Here is a 20,939-nt window from a genome sequence, read left to right as displayed (position 1 = left end):
ATAGTTCCGCGGATCGGTTCGCAAGTGCGAATTTACACACGCGCACACACATGCGCACCCGCACCCACATGCGCGCACGCACGCACACACACGCACGTGCTCCGGGAGAAGCGCGGCGCCTCGTCGTTGACGTTGGCGACGCGCACGCGCACGGCGGCGGTGCCCGTGCGGGGTGGGTGGCCCCGGTCCACGGCCGCCACGGCGAACTCGTAGGCGCCGCGGGAGCGCTCGTGGTCCAGAGCCCGCGCCACCGACACGGAGCCGTCGGCAGACACCGTGAAGTCGCCCCCGCCGCCTCCCGCCACGAAGTAGGAGAGCAGCGCGTTGAGGCCGGAGTCGCAGTCTCGCGCCGACACTGCCGGAGGCACGGGGGGGGGGGGGGATGGGAGAGGGGAAGGGAGTGGGTGACACAGACGCATGGAGAGAGCAGATGCAGCATTTTTCGTAAAAAAAAGGATGAATAATATTACAAATATTACATAGACAACATAGGGGGAACATAGACATGGAGTAGGGAGAGAGGGGGTAGAGAGAAAGGGGGGTAGAGAGAGAGAGGGGGTAGAGAGAGAGGGAAGGGGTAAGGAAAGCAGAGCATTTAAAAAGGAGGGGGGGGGGAGCACATAAAGCAAAGCATTAAAAAAAACGAGATGATGAACGAAGCAAAGTGCCGACTACACCGAGCATCTTCTTGTTTCCTCTGATCGTAAAAAAAAAGACACAGACGCATGGAGTGGAGAGAGAATGAGAGGGGGAGGGAGTGGGGGGTGACACAGACACATGGAGAGAGAGAGGGTGACAGTGGAGTCGACTCACGTCAAGTGTGGGAGTCAGAGCCGGAGTGAACTCATTTGTCGTGGTACTGTGATCGGTCTAAAAATAACCCTGCCGAGCCGACTCACACCACGTGGAATGTTTTATTTCACATCGATTTGTGTTTCGTGCAATATTTTCGCTTCCTCGTGTGACAACGCATTTGTTAAAATCTGATTTAAATTTGGTTCATTGCTGTAATTAATTCTACTCGTTTTGATTTTATCATTTTGGTGACTCTTAAAATTTTTACTCGTCGTATGTCTCTTGGGTTCTCACGACCTCGTTAAGAAAAATAAACTTGAAACGTAGTCTCCAATCCACCAGAGCATAAAAACAGAATTAGAATCAGAACATGTATTCATACTAGAGCAATCCGATGAGCTATGAAGCTTTTTTTCACAGATGTTGAGTAGGGGTGGGTCAGAACCACACCATCTTCCCTGCCCTTTCGTTTTTTTACACGGTTATTTAACTCACTCTTCTTCTTGGTTCTTTCTGTAAAGTCACGTAGAAGGGAAGTAATAAAATAATAAAAATAAAACATAATAAAATAATTCTCACAGACCTGGTCTTCACCTGCGTTGTGGCCGAAACGTCGTGAGAATTATTTTATTATGTTTTATTTTTATTATTTTATTACTTCCCTTCTACGTGACTTTACCGAAAGAACCAAGAAGATGAATCCCTGCAGTTACGAAAGCTTTAAATTGAAATTTAACTCACTCTGTTGTTGTATCCTCAAATATTGTAAATCAATTTTAACCCACCTCCCAATATGGTATCGACTGCAAACTTGGTATACTTATGTCATACTGATGACAATACTATATTCTATCATTACAAATTACAAATATATGTTTTTAAACATTATTTTTTTCTCTTGATTTAAAGCTTTCGTGATTGCAGGGATTCATATTCTTGGTTCTTTCGGTAAAGTCCCGTAGAAGGGAAATAATAAAATAATAACACCTGCTGATGATTGCTTGTGTTGCAGTCGAAACGTCGTGAGAATTTTTATAGTTTTATATTAATATTATTGTATTATTTCCCTTCTACGTGACTTTACCGAAAGAACCAAGAACATTATTTTTTAGAGGTTATGTTTCGGCTTCGGTCTAATTGTCCACAGTAAACTGACGTTGGCTGTAAATCACCACGGTCCCTGACGTTGTGGCAAGCCTCGGGCCCACTTCCTAGAGTCGTGGAGTTCTGCCATTACGAGTAGGGTACATTTAATTAAAGCGTGTTTTTAAACACGCATTTTTAATATTACTTATTATTAAATTCACGAAGTTGCTAAAGCTCTATGATCAATCTAATGTAGAACCCAGGATCTCCGCTGTTTTGGCATGGTCATTATGACAAAGAACCCCCGTATAGCCTTCACAGACTGTTAGGGCAAGTGCTCGCACGGCACACGAAGGGGGGTGGGTGGCCAGCAGCACGCCCGGCCGCCTTTGTCTCGCTAGCAGCGATGTTTACACACCGTGCCAGGTACTCATTTGAGGGACAGGGTTTGAACCGCAGGATCTCAGAGTTTCCAGAACCATCGACTCCGACACGGCCAATTATGAAGCTCAGACGGCAGGGCGCTCACCCTGCAAGACGAACGTCCCGATTTCCGCGTCTTCGGCCAGGCCCTCGTAGCTGTAGGTCGAGTGCAGGAATTCCGGGACGCAGTCGTTGTCATCCAGGATGATCACCGTCACCTGAGCACAGAAAATCACCACCACCCCCTCTTAACGATTCAACAGCGATTCGTCAGCTGACGACGACGACGATGATGATGATTGTACTGCTGTGGTCGCCGCTCTTGTGATGGTGATGTTTCCCGCATGTCCGATTAGCACGGTTGCCTACGTACGGTGCGATAGAAGTTCAACAAACGTACATCCACGTATATTTCTTTTTGTCTGCCGTCGTGTGGCAGTTCGCGTGCTGCGCCACCATCTGTAGAGTTCAATTCCCGCTCACGGCCACCAGTGACAATTATGTGAACTAGTCCTGGGCCTCCCCTAGATCTACTCCGCCTCAAATGAGTATCTGGTGCGGTGTATAAACATCGCCACTGGGGAGGCAAAGGCGGCCTGGCGTGGTGCTGGCAACCCACCCCCTCGTGTGCCGTGCCGGCCTTCATAGGTGCTCGCTAACAGCACTTGCCCCTACAGTCCGCTCAGGCTATACAGGGAATCGCTGTGTTTTTCTGCCGATGGTTCTGCTGTTTGTGTTGCTGCTGCTGATATTAATAATTGTGAAATAAATTGTTTAGTGATGCCGTGTTGACGGTGGTGCACAAGCCCAATGATCAAACAAAAAACTCAATACATTCTATAAAGCAGGGTTATTACCCGAAGCGTAAAATATTTAGACTACACTCACACTCTGCAGAACAAAGGGGGATAACACACAGACTCCACACATTTACTCACACACACTCACACTGCTACACTCACACTCTGCAGAACACAGATTCCACACATTCACTCACACTCACTCACACTGATACACTCACACTCTGCAGAACACACAGAACACACAGACTCCACACATTCTCACACTCACACTGCTACACTCACACTGTAGAACACAGCACATACAGACTCCACACATTAACTCACACACACTCACACTGATACACTCACTCTGCAGAACACAGGGGGAAAACACAGACTCCACACATTCACTCACACACACTCACACTGCTACTCACACACTCTGCAGAACACACAGAGCACACAGACTCCACACATTCTCACACTCACACTGCTACACTCACACTGTAGAACACAGCACATACAGACTCCACACATTCACTCACACACACTCACACTGATACACTCACTCTGCAGAACACAGGGGGAAAACACAGACTCCACACATTCACTCACACACACTCACACTGCTACACTCACACTCTGCAGAACACAGGGGGTTCCACACACTCGCTCACACTCTGCGCCAGAACCGGTCGGAGAACGAACAAAACTCGACGCACAAAGTCGCCCGAGTCGCGAATCGAACCCAGGTGGCCCGTTGCTGCGAGGCTCAATGCGACACCGCCCGCACCCCCGGACCTGACCTGCGCCTCGCTGCTCAGCCCCCCCGAGGGCGCTTCCTCGGTGGCGCGGATGACCCCGAGGTAGCGCCGCTGCTCGCTCTCGTAGTCGACGGCGCGCGTCAGCGACAGCTCCCCCGTGCGCGGCGCCACGGCCAGCAGCCCCGCCGGGTTTCCCAGCAGCGAGAAGGACACGCGGCCCCCCTGGAACGAGCGGGCCGTCACCACCAGCACCCTGCACACGCGCGCGGGCACGCACGCACACGGACAGCCGCGGGCACGCACGCGCGACGCATTACAACTCGAATTCTGATGCGAACGATGATGATCCCGATGCTGCTGCTGATTATGATTATAATGAAGATCACAATCACGTCGATGACAATTGTACTCGTGATGATGCTGCCAATGACGACGACGATGATGACGATGTCGCAATGATGATTACGATGACAAGATTGCTTAAGCGAGGACGACAATGACGACGACAGTGATGATGACCGTGACAAGGACGAAGATGATGACGCCGACGACGACGGCGACTCACGTGCGGTTGGGCTCCGTGCCCTCGGGGATGGCCACCTCGTAGGCCTGGCGGCCGAACTGCGGGGCGCGCGGCGCCGAGCTCACCGACAGGGAGGCGTAGGCGCCCTGCGCTCCCAGCGCGTCGCTCGCCAGCACCGTGAGCACGAAGGGCCGCTCGCGGGCCAGCGGCGCGCTGCCCACGGTGCGCACGGCGCCCGACTCCGCGTCCACCTCGAAGCGGCCCTCCCCGCCTGCGCACACCGCGGGGTCGCGGGGTCGCACAGACAATCAGAGCCCTGGCCGCGCATGGCGCCTGTGCAACGCGGTGCTGCCAGTGGATATGGAACGTTTGCCAAACGTTGGCCTAACGTTGGCCCAACGTTGGCCCAACGTTGGCCCAACGTTCACACAACGTTCACTCAACGTTGGTCTAACGTTGGTCTAACGTTGGTCCAACGTTCACCCAACGTTCACTCAACGTTGGACCAACGTTCACCTAACATTCACTCAACGTTGGTCTAACGTTGTTCCAAAGTTCACGCAACGTTCACTCAACATTGGCCCAACGTTCAACCAACGTTCACTCAACGTTGGCCTGACGGTCCAACGTTCACCCAACGTTCACTCAACGTTGGCCCAACGTTCACCCAACGTTCACTCAACGTTGGCCCAACGTTGGTCCAACGTGCACCAAACGTTCACTCAACGTTGGCCCAACGTTGGTCCAACGTGTACCAAACGTTCACTCAACGTTGGAACAACGTTGGCCCAACGTTCACTCAACGTTGGAGCAACGTCGGTCCAACGTTCACCCAACGTTCACTCAACGTTGGCCCAACGTTGGTTCAACGTTCACCCAACGTTCACTCAACGTTGGCCCGACGTTGGTCCAACGTTGTCCCAACGTTCACTCAACGTTCACCCAACGTTCACTCAACGTTGCCCCAACGTCGGCCCAACGTCGGCGCGTTCAACAGGGCTCTTGGCGTGTCGGCACTACCTCCGATGAGCTGGTATCGGACCTCCCCGTTGGGCCCCGAGTCGGCGTCCCGTGCCGCCAGGCGGTACACGACGGTGCCCGGGGCCGCGTCCGGCGCCACGACGCCCAGGAAGGGGAAGGGCTCCATGAGCCACTCGGGGACGTTGTCATTGACGTCCGTCACTGTCACCGCGAGCTCCACGTCGAACCAGTCCGCGCCTGTGCACACACACACGTGACACACACACAACACGGGCACAGAATCAGCATCAGAAGATGGACGTATTGGCGGTAAGGGGCCGTCCATAAATGACGTCGCGCACCTAGGGGGGTGGGGGGGGTCAGACATTTGTGACGATGTGTGACGAGGGGGGGGGGGTGTTTGAGAAATGTGACATCACGTCAAAACGCGCAACTTTAAATAAATATAGACAACACGTCCTACTTAATTAAATCGACTTTTTATAAATGTTTTCTCCTACAACACTAGAGTGCAGCGGCACATTAAATACGCACTAAAATGACAATAGTTTAAAGCGATTTGAAGCATGTTTTATATTTTTTTTGGGGGGGGGGCAGATATTGGTGACGTCATATTTCAGCGGGGGTCTGACTTTTTGTGACGCCGTGTGACTAGGGTGGGGGGGGGGGTCAAAAATCGTCCAGAATCGCGTGACGTCATTTATGGACGGCCCCTAAGACCTGTGCAGCATAACACACCGGGCTCCTCATGAAATAGTCTTGACAATGTCGCTGTAGCCCTCGAATGAGCTGCAGACTCTCCATCAGAAGTCGCCTTCGATGCAGCAGCTGCCTTCACACTCGAGCGAGCCGTAATCTGTCGATGCCGCCGTCCGCCAAGAAATAATTCTGGAAATGAATCGAGGAACCGTCCGACCAAACCTCGGGCACGAGGAGTCAAATCTCGCTGCCTGTGGGACCTCGGAGCCAGCCAAATCGTCACCAGGCTGGGTGCTGCGATACGGCAGCCAGACTGTGACGCGTCTTCGTGTTCAGCCGCTCTTAAGATTCGTCTTCCGACTGCTTGGACATCACGAGAAGTGACGATGCGCTCCCCACCACCCCGCAAGATGTTCTGACCGTGGTTGCGATTCGCGAGAAAATAAAATAAAAACAATTTAGTTTGCAAAAATGTTGCTGCTTTAAAACCGTGGACCGGTGCACCGCCAACAAGTACATGTGTAATGCGAGCAAGGATTGAGGGGGGGTGGAGTCTGGGTCACGTGGGAAGTGGGTGGAGTTAGGGTCACGTGGGGGGAGAGGATTTAAGGAGAGAACCGAAAGGGGAAAGGGGAGTTGAGACGGAGTGAAATACGAGGAGGCCACGCTGAGCAAGACGGGGAGTGTGGCGCGGTTGCCACACGGTGGGAGACGTCGACACCGACGGCCATCGGTGTCAGACGCTAGAGAGCTAACGGGGCAGTGAGAGGCTAGCTGTGTAAGGGGCAGCAGTGACGCTAGAGAGCTGGGCAGCGGTGCGGCTGCAAGGATTGCCTGACGGGGCAGCAGGGAGACTGCATATTGGAGCAGCAGGGAGACTGCATAACGGAGCAGCCGAGGGCTGTGGAGAGGTCGTCGAGCGGGACGCGGGCCTGAGCGAGACGCCGTGGTACGGAGATTCTACGAACCCAATAAAGGACAACGGAGATCGATATCTGAGAGAGAGTCCCTTATTACATTGGTGTCAGAAGTGAAACGGCATGTCAAAACAGCTCAGGAAGAAGACCGTCCCTGCACCATCTTCGGCAACATCTTCCGACGACGACCTCCCTCCAGCGGTGGCGCTACCCACGATGGAGGAGGAAAGCGGAGCGGGGACGAGCGGGGTTCCAGCCGTGCAGGACATGGCTGCCTCGGTGGGCCCATCCACGCGACTGGACGCTGACAACGGATGGCGACAGGTGGCGGCGCAACTAGAGGCGCTGAAGACGATACTGGCGCAATTGTGTGTCCTCGTCATGCCGGCGACGACTTCGGGGAGGCCCGGCGAGAAACAACGGGCCGGAGCCGTCAGCCCTCCCGACCACGCAGCACGAAGACGCCATCTTGGGCGTGGCCGACGAAGAACGGCGGGAAGCCGCCATCTTGCGCCCTCCGCCGCGGGAAGCCACCATCTTGCACACATTGCGGAGCGACACCATCTTGTCGCTGCCGCGCGTGTCACCATCGGAGGAGGACGGAGGAGCAAGAACCCGCAGCCGTCATTTAACAACGGTCAAAGAATTTTCAATCGGCGGCGATTGGAGCGCATTCGCCTGCCGTTTTCAAGCGGCCGTACGCTCCGCCATGTGGACGGACGCCGAGGCCCTGGAAGTCTTACCAACACTTCTCGATGACGAGTCCGTCCGGTTTTTCCGCTCCATCAAGGCCGACAAGAAGAAGATGCTGCAGGGTGTCTTCGAGGAGATGGCGGATGCGTACGAGGCTCCGGACGACGCCCATCGGAGATTTGTTCAGCGCCAACGGGCGCCTGATGAATCGCCGGTGGCCTACAGAGGCGCAGTTCTGGAACTGGCGATGGCGGCATACCCCGAGACGGAGCCCGATTTGTTGGAGCCCCTCGTGTTGGGCAAGATGCTCGAATTATCTAGAGACCTTGGGATCCCCATGCCGGTGTGCAGCCATGATAAATTGACGTCCCGTGCTGTGGCTAAGTGCTTGGACGCTCAATTTAATCTCCGACGCTGGAAGCAGGTGTCGGCTTGGACGGGGGGGCCCGTCGTTGAAGGTGGTGCTACGGGGTGGGATCCTACGAAGGCGATCTACGTTCCTGACGACAAGGGACCGCAGGAGTTGACGGCCGCCTCTGCCCAGTGGCCTGGGGGGGGGGGACGGGGCCAAGGTCCGCGCCGCCGGCGCGGGAACGTCGGGACAGAGGGGGTGCCGCATGTCGGAACGACGTCGAGTGCTTCCGCTGTGGCCATAAGGGCCACTTCGCAAGGAACTGCTGGGCTCACATCCCGGGGCCGCCCCAGCAGCCAGCTACATGACCCAGCCAACGCAGCCTTGCCTGCCGGAGGAGCTCACCGATGGGACTTTGCCCAGATCTTTTAAGGATTTGTGAGCTCCTCACACAATCCAGCCTGGTTAAACCCAGGATGGATCGTAGGCAGGCTTGCCTAAATGTTTCAAACCGGTGAAGATGCTCCATTACACACACACACTCACACACAAGACCACTCCCGGCTGTCTTTGTCTCCTCGGCGATGTTTAACACACAACACCACATTCTAATTTAAGGCTGAGTCGACCTAGGGGAAGGCCCAGGAATGGTTCAGATAATCGTCACTGATGTAGGCCGTGAGCGACAATCGAGCTCGTCGCGGAGTGCACGAACCTTCGTGCCACCGCTCCCCACACATACACAGCATACAAGCACGGACACAAATCAAAACACACCACAGCATTGGGCATTATCACTGCTGTATTGCAGAGAATTATCGCTAATGAGATATGTGTTGAGTTGATATTTTTGCATCGTAGCCAAGGGAGCCCATTAATGTTTTAGCGTGCTATATTTTGTGCTCACTCACGCACAGACACATCAAAACCGCACAAACACACAGCCTCACACATAGGCGCGCACACACTTATCAAAATCGCACACACATAAACACGCACGCAGACATGTACACGCACAATCTCGTGTACATTTCCGCGACATGCAAATACAGAGGCACAAATACACAGACACATAGACACTTTGAAGCCCGCAACGGCACACGAGGGGTTGGATGGCCAACACCACGCCCGGCCGCCTTTGTCGCCCCTGTGCTGATGTTTTACACACCGCACCAGGTACTCATTTGAGGCCGAGTCGACCTAGGGGAGACCCAGCATCGGCTTTAGATCATTCGTCACTGATGTCGGCCGTGAGCTGGAATCGAACTCAGTTCAGTCTGGTTCGTTGGCGCGGCGCGCTAACCACTGCGCCACCGCTCCTGCCCAACTGCAAACGGCAACACCGCATCGGAGGCGGCTGGTGGAGCTTCGCAAATCCGGGATTACCGCGTGGTGCCACGTGAATTGTCCAGAGGGCACTGCCGGGGTAGGGGCGCTGGGATCATAATCCCGTTAATCCCATTTGCTCAGATGACCCCCTTCAATGTCTGGTCACACACGGGCTGCAATTGGCTGTCAATATTCCCCAGCGGCCAGTGCGCACGGCGAGACCCTCGCCAAAGCTAATCACAGCTGGCGACAGCTGTCTCCTGCCAGCGCTCCTTCAGTGCGCCTCTCAAAGCCGTGCTACTGCACGAGCGCGTGTCATCCTCATCATCGACATCGTCGTCGTCGTCGTCATCATTATCCGTGATCAAACCACTGCTAGATGAAGGCATTGCCAAGCTGTCGTCATCTTTCGCGACCCCGCGATTCAATGATTCAATAATCTACCCCAGTGCCGCCTGCACACGATCCGATTTTATGTATGTATGTTGAACTTCTTTCGCACCGTACGTAGCCAACCGTGCTAATCGGTGGTACCGGGGAAGGACAACAAACGAAACACAAAAAGCAGTTCGAAAAAAGAGAGTTTTCAAAATAGATGAATTAAGAGTGCATAGCTCCAGTGGCTTCCTAATATCGGAAGGAAGAGCGTTCCAGACGGCCGCAGCAGGGCATCTGACAGTGCGCGATGCGGTGACCTCTTTGTCCAATGGCTCGTCAAAGCCGCTGCGATTAAAATGATATAATTTATATAATATTGCTCCATCTCAGCGGTGGACGACTTTCTCGGCAGCATTCCCTCTCTCGGCTGCCACTCGGTCATTGCCAGCCCCCATCATCCCTTCGTCCAAGCTTGCTAACTTTTAACAGACTCGATACACCATTTGAGTTGTGCGCCTTTTGGCGTCATCTGGTCCAAAACCATGTGAGACTAGGCTCTAAGAAAAGCTGTCTCGGGTGTGGACCAATCAATTTCAAGGACAGTGCATACATTATCAGAGTTGTGTTTTTTGGCATTCCGACCGCAGGTATTGTGGTCAATGCAAACATGACTCCTTGTAAAAAAAACGTGTCAGTTTTGTTGCCAGATAAAAGGGTAAAAAAACAATCATCATATTTTGCTACTGGCAAGGAGCTTCCAATGGAGTGCTGCATGCGCTTTGATGGTTGTATAACTCCACCCACATGATTAATAAGCAGGGTCTCCGTCGCAGCATCGTGGAATTTCCACCACTGACTTAGACATGCGAACCGAGATCACGAGAGGACAGAATCATAAGAATCGTTATTCATCCTGGAGAAATCCGATGAGTTATGAAGCTCTTGTTCACAGTTTTAACCTTATGGCGGGACCCCGGGGTTCCATCAGCCCCCGGCTCTCGCAAGAACTGCGTTGCGACGTCATTTGATGTCTGTTGAAGGCGAACGACACGGCAATCTGTCCCCCTCGACGAGCTCTACACGATGCGCTAATCAAAGTTTCAACGTTTTGTTTGTGACTACGGCAATTTTGGCAACGACGGGTGCTCGGTGAAGAACGAGAGGACTGATTTCTGGCGGGTCGCGGCGTTGATGTGCGCGGTGGGACGGAGCCGCCAAAAATTGATTAAATATTCATATTCTTGGTTCTTTCGGTAAAGTCACGTAGAAGGGAAATAATAAAATGATAAACATATGACGTTTTATGTTTTATTTTCATTATTTTATTATTTCCCTTCTACGTGACTTTATCGAAAGAACCAATAATATGAATCCCTGCAGTCATGAAAGCTTTAAATCGAAAAATGTAATATTAACTACGATTTTGACTTCCGTTTATTCGGGACCCCGGGGTCCCGCCATGAGGTTCAGATGTCCAGAACACTACAGAGGTTCAAGGCTACGGGGCGTGCCAGTGCCGACTTCACCATGCTGGTCAATGAGGGTTGGTGAATGGCGGGGAGCATAGCCGTTGGAGCATGGTACAGTACAACGGTGGAGTATGCCGTGCATAGCGCTGTTGCGTGCATGGCGCGGATGGTGATGGCCCATCCGAGCACTACCCAAGCCTCAAAAATCCTGCTTAGCTTCCGAGATGGCGTTATGAGATGTGTGTTGTACTGTTTGTTGTTGTAACGTTCGGAGCCGTCTCTACTGGACAACTGTAAAAACGAGCTTGAAAGCTCTTCGGATTCTTCCGGTATAAATATTCTGATTCATTCCTCGGCTAGACTTCATTAGCACCAGGATCCGAACAACAATGGGGTGATGGGGGAGAGGGGGTGGTAATGGTTTTCTCATGGATGAGGACACTTGATGCCCACTTCAGCAATTGTTTCTTGCTGTGGTTGTCCCACCTGATGACGGACGCTTGTGTTGCGCCCGAAACGTCGTGATTTAATGTATTTTATTTTCTACCTACGTGACTTTACCGAAAGAACCAAAGAGTATGGATCCCTGCAGTCACGAAAACTTCAAATCTAGATTGTAAAAAAATTAAACAAAACCTCTCCGGCAGTGTGCGGCGACTGCGTTCACTGCAAAGGAACAGAAACCGTGGTCAGATATAGCAAAGACTCTGTGCCCGATTCACAAATATAGTCATACCCCGACCTACGTGGTTTCGCAAAGACGTCGTCACTTGATGAACACCGCTACCTGATTTGCGTCGTCTCAATCCACTCTGCAGTCGCTGACAACATCGTCATCCGTCATTTATCGTTATCCGTCGCCTCCTCTCAGCCTTCGCCTCCACCACCTACCCTGTACATCGCTTCGATTTACGTCGATTCGATATTCGTTGCAGATTTCAGGAACGCATCCCCGACGTAAACCGGGGTATTGCTGCACGAAGAAGGAGGCATCGTCGGAGCTTATACTCCACTACTCACTGACGCAATGATCTGGCGCATTAACCACCGATGAATACTAAACTATAAACAATGTTTTCATTTTACCAGGCAAGGCCCACTGAGCTACATAGCTCTTTTTCAGAAGCAACCTAGCCAAAAATATATATATTTAAAAAAACTTTTTAAAAAACACGCTTTTATGAAATGTACTAGTAATGGAAGAACTCCACGACTCCAGGAAGAGACCCCGAAGCTTGCCATAACGTACGGGACCGTGGGCAATTGCAGCCAACGTGAGTTGACCACGGACAATTAGACCCAAGCCGAAACATAACATATAAAAAGAATGTTTAAAAATATATATTTTGTTATTTTTCATGATAGAATATAGTATTGTCATCAGTATTACATAAGTATACCAAGTTTGCAGCGATACCACATTGGGAAGTGGGTTAAATTGAGTTACAAGATTTGAGGATACAACAACGACAACAAGAACAGAGTGAGTTAAAAAACACATTCCTGCGGAGGGCGCTGGTAGGAACGTTGGGTTGCTCGGTCAATGGCCAGGGTCAACGGCGGCGTGGTGTATTCCACAAATATGGCCGACTGTGAGGGCGGGCACAAGCCGGCGTGAGTAGGTTAAACGTTGAGTTTTATAAGGGCACCACGGGGTGACCAGCCCCTTCCCACCCAGCCCCACCTTCACACCCCCCACCCAGCCCCACCCTCCCCACCCAGCCCCTCCCCACCCTCCCCTCCCCACCCTCCCCTCCCTCCCCACCCAGCCCCTTCCTGCACGACGGACGGACACAATAATCCCCTGTGGGCTGGTGGAACCAGGAGGTTCCTACCAGTAAAAGCGTGTAATAATAACAATAATGAAGTGGCTTATCACGTGAAAATGTATAGCAGCCAAATATTCTAAGAAAATTCCCGGAGAAAAATCCACGTGACCACGGGGAGAACATGCAAACTCCAAATATACAGGGTTGGGATCGAACCCACGAACCTCCTCCTCCAAACCAGGCGAGCTAGATAACATCTCACCACCACGGCACCACAATGTAAGATCACAGATGTTGCTATCCATCAACATCATTAGCCGTACGAAGGAAAGGAGTGGATTGCTAATTTAAGTTAACGATATTCACCAAGCCACACGCACGCACGCGCGCGCACACATTCGCAGCAATAGAGCGATGCCCGGTAATTGTTAGGGCAACCTTCATAATAATCATCATCATTCCCATCATATCCCCGTTGATATTTCCAGGTCAGTTTTAGTCACGCCAGGTTCATATTCTTCACGTCACATCTCATCATGTGGTTCACGTCCGAGCTTATTGCGTTGCGGCGCGACTTTTCACGTCGAATTACATCATGTTTCGGTGGCATTTATCAAGTCAAATTCAATCAAACTTCAATGGGTTCATAGAAGTGCATCAAACTATAAATATATATACCACTTCCTTCCAGCCACGTCGGGATATCTGAGGGTTCCGTGAGGACGCCCGTGGCTGAGTCTGTACACGGCAAGGAACCATCGTCATAGCAAACGACTTGTGCACAAACACGCGTTGAGCCAAACTAAGACACATTCAGGATTTTTAGGTTTCAATGTTATAATCTTAACCTATTTTTATTTATTTCATTTTACCAGGTAAGGCCCAGCGAGTTATATAGCGTCTTTTTCAGAAGCGACATGGCCACAAATGATAGTCCAGTGAAGTGGTGTATACTGTGGACATTTAGAGGAGCGAAATACTCGAAACGCGTGATGTCGATTCTAAATGTGGAGGGAAAACCCGGATGACCCGGAGAAAAATCCCCGCGACCACAGGAGGAACATGCAAAATCCAAGTATACAGGCGTCAGGGTCGAGATGAAACCCACGACCTTCTGTATACCAGGCGAGGTAGGTAACTTAACACCACCTTGGCACCCTACGATCGCGGGGAGACATTCTCTGCCCTAGCTGACATTCCAATGTCAGTCTCGTCCATTGCCCATCGTCCCCTCTTGTAGCCACCACGTGTCCTGCCCAAGCCCACGTGCTCGTTGAGTTTGTGAACCAGGATGGGAAATCATTCCGAATAAACGCTCATTAATTGGCTTAAAACATCTTAATATATAGAGAACTGCAGAGCTTGGGCAATTGTTGGTAGCGCCGGCTCAACCTGGCTGCTACTTTGCGAGCTCGTCTGTGGTTCCAAAGCAACTATGCGTTATATCAGACTAGACGCAATTATGATAACTGTTATATATGTAGTTAACACCCACTACTGTTTGTATTATGCTCTCAGATAACCAGATTAAAGCCTTTTTAGGATTTGTAAAGTTCACGATGAATACCCAAGGCTCAGATAGGCAAAGGCAAATTCATGATTCGGAGGGTACATTATTGTTATCCAAGACTCGCATAGATCAATGTACGTTTGGGATTCCTATGGGGGGGGGGTCTCAGTTTCGAGGTGAGTTTCACAGAGACACCTTCAGGGTTATTGTGATTCAGCGTTAATAGCCGAGGATCAGAGAGGCACATGAAGTCACGGGTGTCAATCTAAGGATTTAATACCACTCAAGGCGCATGTATACACCACACCTGGTCCATACAGTGCATTGTTAATTCCAGAGGCGTATACACGGACTAAGAAAGATATCCCCCTATAGCCACACAGGCTGTAATGTTGGCGAGCACCTATTAAGGTCGGAGAGGCACACAAGCAGGTGGCGGTGTGGCCATGAACACGCCCAGACGCCTCGGTTTCCCCCGAGCGCCGATGTCTAAACACAACAAGACCGGTACTCGTTTAAGGCTGAGTCGACCTAGGGCCGTATCAGAGATCACCCGCCGCTGATGTTAGCTCAGTATTGGGTCTAGAAGCTAACGCTCTCCCGGAATGTCAAGATTTATAAATAGGGTTCAATACACATCAACAATTCCATGCATTTTCTCTCGTTCATACCAATAAGACACTCATTTACAGGATGCCAAGGGGTTGGGGATTGAACACCACCCCCTTTCTCGGTAGCCGTGCCAGGGGAACCATCGACAGAACTCAAATCGCGAGGTTCGTGCAACGCGCGTGCAGTGCGCTAACCACTGCGCCACCGCTCAAATCTGAATTCTACATCGTCGTGGCGGAGTTGTTGTGCCTCTCGTCTATTTAATCTGCCCCCTTCCTCTTCTTTCGTCTCGCTTGGAGGCGGGTACAGGGAGGTGATGAGATTGTGGTTCGTTATTGCGGCAGGCGTTGCAGGCAGACGCGGTGGCTAGGAGAGATGTTAACTACCTTGCCTGGTATGCAGGAGGTCGTGGGTTCGATCCCGTAGATTTGGAGTTTGCAATGTGTCTCTCTCCCCGTGGTCCCGTGGATTTTTTTTTCGGGTCCTCCGGTTTTTCCCTCCACATTTATAACCAACACGCGTTTTATAGAATTTGGTTGCTGTAAATTTCAGGTCACTTCTAAAAAAAGAAATAGTTATATATAGCTCAGTGTGGGTTTTTCCTGGTAGAATAAAAAAAAATGTAACAATTTAGTTTAGAGAGGCAGGCCAGTCAGCCCCGGCTTTTGAGTGAGTGACTCTGCAATGAGAACCTGGAGCAGCAGCAGCAGCGGCAGCTAACATCCCTTCTCGAGAAGAGCTCTCTAATCCCATCGTAATGAGCTCTCCGCCTAATACCCATCGCATCGGCGAGCCTTTGTGTGTCCCGTGTGCGAAGAGCTTCCAGAGAAGGGGCCTTCGATTCATTTATTGCATCGCTTTGTCTTCTTGTGTGGAGTTTTCTCCCGCTTGCCGTTATTGCATTCGGCTTGGATGAGAAGGAGAGAGAGAGAGGCAGGGAGCGAGAGGATAGAAAAAGAAGTTTTATCCGCGCTGTCACTCACCCTGGAAGGAAATGAACACCCCTTGACTGTGGCTGCGCGTAACGGTGGAGGGGAGATTGTGGAATCCGCGATTTGAAATCGTGTTTCATTATCCGCGTCCGTTTTTTTCCTAACACGTTGGTTTGTATTGGGCGAGGGCGGGATCGTCGAGTGATCAACGCTAAAGCAAAAACCGCTAACCGCTTTCAGAACCGATGAGTCGGCAAGCCGGCATCAATATCCGGTGGAGTCTGAGTCGTGAATGAACGAACTGAGTGGCGTCGGCGAACGTACACACGGCACGGCGGCGTAAGTCACCGCGTGGCACGTTTGCCTTAAATGTTTACGGTTGAAAAGTTAAACAACGCTACCGTGAGTCGCTAGATACATTTCGATTCGTGCGACAAACCGGTAACCGTTATAACCGTGTTTTTTTCTTTTTGTAAGCGGTTACCGGTGACGCAATTTAACCTGTTTTAACAGCCCGAGCATGTCTGTTTGGCGTATGTATACATGTGTGGTGTGTATGTATGTCTTGTATTGTAGTGGGTGGATGCATACACACATACACGTGTATGTATACATGTGTGGTGTGTATGGATGTCTTGTATTGTAGTGGGTGGATACATACACACATACACATGTATGTATACATGTGTGGTATGGATGTCTTGTATTGTAGTGGGTGGATGCATACACACATACACGTGTATGTATACATGTGTGGGGTGTATGGATGTCTTGTATTGTAGTGGGTGGATGCATACACACATACACGTGTATGTATACATGTGTGGTGTGTATGGATGTCTTGTATTGTAGTGGGTGGATACATACACACATACACATGTATGTATACATGTGTGGTATTGATGTCTTGTATTGTAGTGGGTGGATGCATACACACATACACGTGTATGTATACATGTGTGGGGTGTATGGATGTCTTGTATTGTAGTGGGTGGATACATACACACATACACATGTATGTATACATGTGTGGTATGGATGTCTTGTATTGTAGTGGGTGGATGCATACACACATACACGTGCATGTATACATGTGTGGTGTGTATGGATGTCTTGTATTGTAGTGGGTGGATACATACACACATACACGTGTATGTATACATGCTCTCTATTGGCGTGTTGGACACACACACACATACACGTGTGTGCGTGTGTGTGTCTTGACATTTAACGATCACATTCCCACATCCCTGCTCTCCGCTCAGCGACCCGGTCTCGTCTGTCGCTTTTCGTTTCATTCCGCATGGCTGCGTGGGGGCACGGAAGGAGTGGGGGGGGGGGGGGCTCAGGAGGGGCAGAGAACCCCTGGGACACGCGGGGGAGCATTCAAGCCACCAGCAGTGTGTGTGTGTGTGCTGGAGCGTGCGTGCGTGTGTGTACATGTGTGTGTGCGTGTGTGCGTGTGTGTGTATGTATGTGTTGGAGTGTGTGTGTGTGTGTGCTGGAGCGTGCGTGTGTGTACAGGTGTGTGTGCGTGTGTGCGTGTGTGTGTATGTATGTGTTGGAGTGTGTGTGTGTGCTGGAGCGTGCGTGTGTGTACAGGTGTCTGTGCGTGTGTGTACAGGTGTGTGTGTGTATGTATGTGTTGGAGTGTGTGTGTGTGCTGGAGCGTGTGTGTGTACAGGTGTCTGTGCGTGTGTGTACAGGTGTGTGTGTGTGTGTGTATGTGTTGGAGTGTGTGTGTGTGTTGGAGCGTGTGTGTGTGTGTGTACAGGCATGTGTGCGTGTGACTGACTCATCCACAAAATTGAGTACCCGGTGGCATGTGTAAACATCGCCAATGGGGAGACAAAGGCGGCCCAGCGTGGTGCTACTGACCACCCACTCCCTCGTGTGCCGTGCCGGTCTTCAGAGATGCTCGCTAATGGCACTTGTCCCAACAGTCTGTGAAGGCTATACGCGGGATCTTTGTCTATGTGTGTTAATGTCTATGTGAATGTGGGGAGCGGTAGTGTAGTGTTCAGCGCGTTGTGCTACGAACCACGCCGATTCGAGTACGATTCCCACTCACGACCAACAACAGTGGCGATTATCTGAACCGGTCCTGGGCCTGTCCTAGGTCGACTCGGCCTTAAATTAGTTCTTGGGGCGATGTAGAAACATGGGAGACAAAGGCGGCCGGGCGTGGTGCTGGCCACTACCTTCCTCGTGTTCATAGGTGCTCGCTTACAGCACTTGTCCCAACAGCCTGTTAAAGGCTATACAGGGGATCTTTGTCTTTATGAACATTTGTTTGTAACAAGAATACAAACACGCGTAGTACACGAGATTTATATATGTAAAACAAAAATTGTTTCATACCATCAGCTGCATGCGTACCATATCAGTGGGACCCCATTACAAGATTGCCACGAACAAACAGAATCTTAAAAGGCTCGTACACAGCCACAAGCCAAGGCGCAAGTTGCACGGAGAGTTTCAAAGTTGGCAAAGTATGAGTGGCGCGATGTTGGCCTCTGCGTTGTTTATTTCATAACCCTGCGGTGTCTCGGGCGCGTTTGTTGGGCGACGTTTCAAATCAGCGCATCCGAGCAAAGAGGCGCTCGCTCTCGCTCTCTCTCTCTAATCGATCGCTCTTTTGAAGGCCACTCGCTCGGCCGGCCCCTGCGCCAATTTCTCACGGTTCAATGCCCGCCTCTGTTCGACATAATCCGAGGCTGCTGCTAATAGTGAAGAAAATAAAAGAGAAACCCCCGCGCAAAACGAACGCGTAAGCAGGTGGTGGTCTCGGCAACATCGCTCCTGAAAAATAAACTTGAGTCTCAGTGGGAGTTTTAAATGAGACATAACGATGATGTTGATTATGCTGATGGTGATATTGATATTGATGCTACAACTGCAAGTGATTGTGATTATGTTAATGATGCTGCTGCTGCTGCTGCCGCCGCTGTTGCCTCTGGCATGGCATTAACGACGTGACATGGGGGGTGGACTACATTCGAATTGCTAATTTATGGTAATAAAACTCACAGTCAAACGGGCGAGTCGCGTGTGGTGGCCTCGAGTGTGGGTATTCTCATTCCTACCGAGACGTCTGTCCGGCGTGAAAGAGTAGGCCAAAATAGCGGGAGCCCTTCTGCCACCAGTGGCGTGCGCGAGAAATTGCAGTGCTGCGCCTTTGCCCGCCCCACAATGAAAACTCCGTCTCACCGTTCGAATCTCGAACCCGCACCGTGCAGGTCACCTGCGGCTCCGTCTCCCGATCCAAAGTCCTCGCCGTCACGACCTGCCCCGTGGCCCCATCCACGGCCAGGGCCTGTGCCGGGTGAGTGCCCGTCTGGTCGGCAGGGAGCTGCGTGAGCCACGGGTGTAGCTGCTGCTGGTGGTGGTGGTGGTGGTGATGGTGGCCGTGTTCTTGGGGCTCAGGCACGAGCTCGAACCTGGCTAGGAGGAACCTGCCCTGTGGAATCCGCGCGACGGGAGATCCCGGGCGGGCATCTTCTGAAACCTCGGCGCTGAGATTGAGCGTTGCCGTGGCTCGCCTGGGGCTGAGGCAGAGAGAGAGAGAGAACGACAACCCCCGTAGAGAGACGTTGTGGTTGTTGTTGTACACATTGATCAACACACTCCCCAGTAGCGCGACCCGAACAGCAAACAACTGTGTGTATATATATATAACACTGGCACGTATGTATGTTGAGCTTCTTTCGCACCGTACTTTTGGCTCGCCGTCGAACAAAGACGGCCACTGCATCGAGCGCTTCCGCGGCCGTCTGGAACGCTCTCCCGATAGTAGGGAGCCACTGGAGCTCTGCACTTTTAAATCTAGATTGACAAACTAATTTCTTCAGAACTGTTTTTGTGTGTGTTTAGTTTGTTGTCCTTCCCTTGCACGTCCAATGAGCGCACTTGGCTACGTACGGCGCGAAAGAAGTCCAATAACATACCTACCTACGTAGCCAACCATGCTGATCGGAGGTGCGGGATAAGGACAATGAATTAAACACAAAAATCAGTTTTCAGGAGATGGAGCTATTAAATCAAACTTTCATCCAGCAGTGGATCGACCATGGCCAATACTGATTATTATATTGTATACTGGGCAATTACCCGTCTCCGTAGCATTTCTGCGATGAGTAAGAGTCATTGTCCGAAACGTCGCCAATTGTACCGTTTTTGTTTCCTCTTAGGATCATTGCGTTATTGACATGGAACCGCAGAGTGGCCGTTTGCAGACCGTACACACGGACACACAGCCGGTGATGAACACACTTCCAACAACACACGTGGGGGCGAACCCGTGGGTGTACCGCCTCCTGTGAGCCTTAGCGTTGACTACCTCGCCTGGTAGGCGGGAGGTTGTGGGTTCGATCCCAACCCTGACACCTGCTGTATATTTGGAGTTTGCGTATCTCTCTCTCATCATCATTACGGTGGCTAGGAGATGTTAACTACCTCGCCTGGTATACAGGAGGTCGTGGGTTCGATCCCAACCCTGACGCCTGCTGTATATTTGGAGTTTGCGTCTCTCTCTCTCTCATCATCATCACGGTGGCTAGGAGATGTTAACTACCTCGCCTGGTATACTGGAGGTCGTGGGTTCGATCCAAACCCTGACGCCTGCTGTATATTCGGAGTTTGCGTGTCTCTCTTTCATCATCATCACGGTGGCTAGGAGATGTTAACTACCTCGCCTGGTATGCGGAAGGTTGTGGGTTCGATCCCGACCCTGACACCTGCTGTATATTCGGAGTTTGCATGTTCTCGCTCTCTCTCTCTCCACGTCGTCGCCTGGATTTTTCTCAGGGTGCTCAAGTTTTCTCCTTCACATTTAGAATCAACACCAGGCGTTTAGAGTATTTGGCTGGTAGTGGTGGTGGTAGCGGCAGTGGCGGTGATGGTGGCATACGGGCACACGGCTCAGG

The 20,939-nt window shown here is 51.4% G+C and overlaps 1 protein-coding gene across 1 annotated transcript in view; it reads right to left on the bottom strand.

The window, feature by feature from the left end:
* LOC133354888 (neural-cadherin-like) overlaps positions 1-20,939 on the bottom strand; it is a 76,151-nt gene that overhangs the window by 40,621 nt on the left and 14,591 nt on the right. The window contains 6 exon segments of the mRNA XM_061572040.1: positions 97-355; positions 2,411-2,522; positions 3,893-4,103; positions 4,416-4,644; positions 5,394-5,591; positions 19,225-19,562. Coding sequence (XP_061428024.1) covers positions 97-355; positions 2,411-2,522; positions 3,893-4,103; positions 4,416-4,644; positions 5,394-5,591; positions 19,225-19,562 — 1,347 coding nt within the window.

This window comes from Lethenteron reissneri, chromosome 49 (assembly GCF_015708825.2).
Source record: "Lethenteron reissneri isolate LAM-NWPU_2019-01 chromosome 49, ASM1570882v1, whole genome shotgun sequence".
NCBI lineage: Eukaryota > Metazoa > Chordata > Hyperoartia > Petromyzontiformes > Petromyzontidae > Lethenteron > Lethenteron reissneri.
This window is presented reverse-complemented; position numbering and strand designations above follow the sequence as displayed.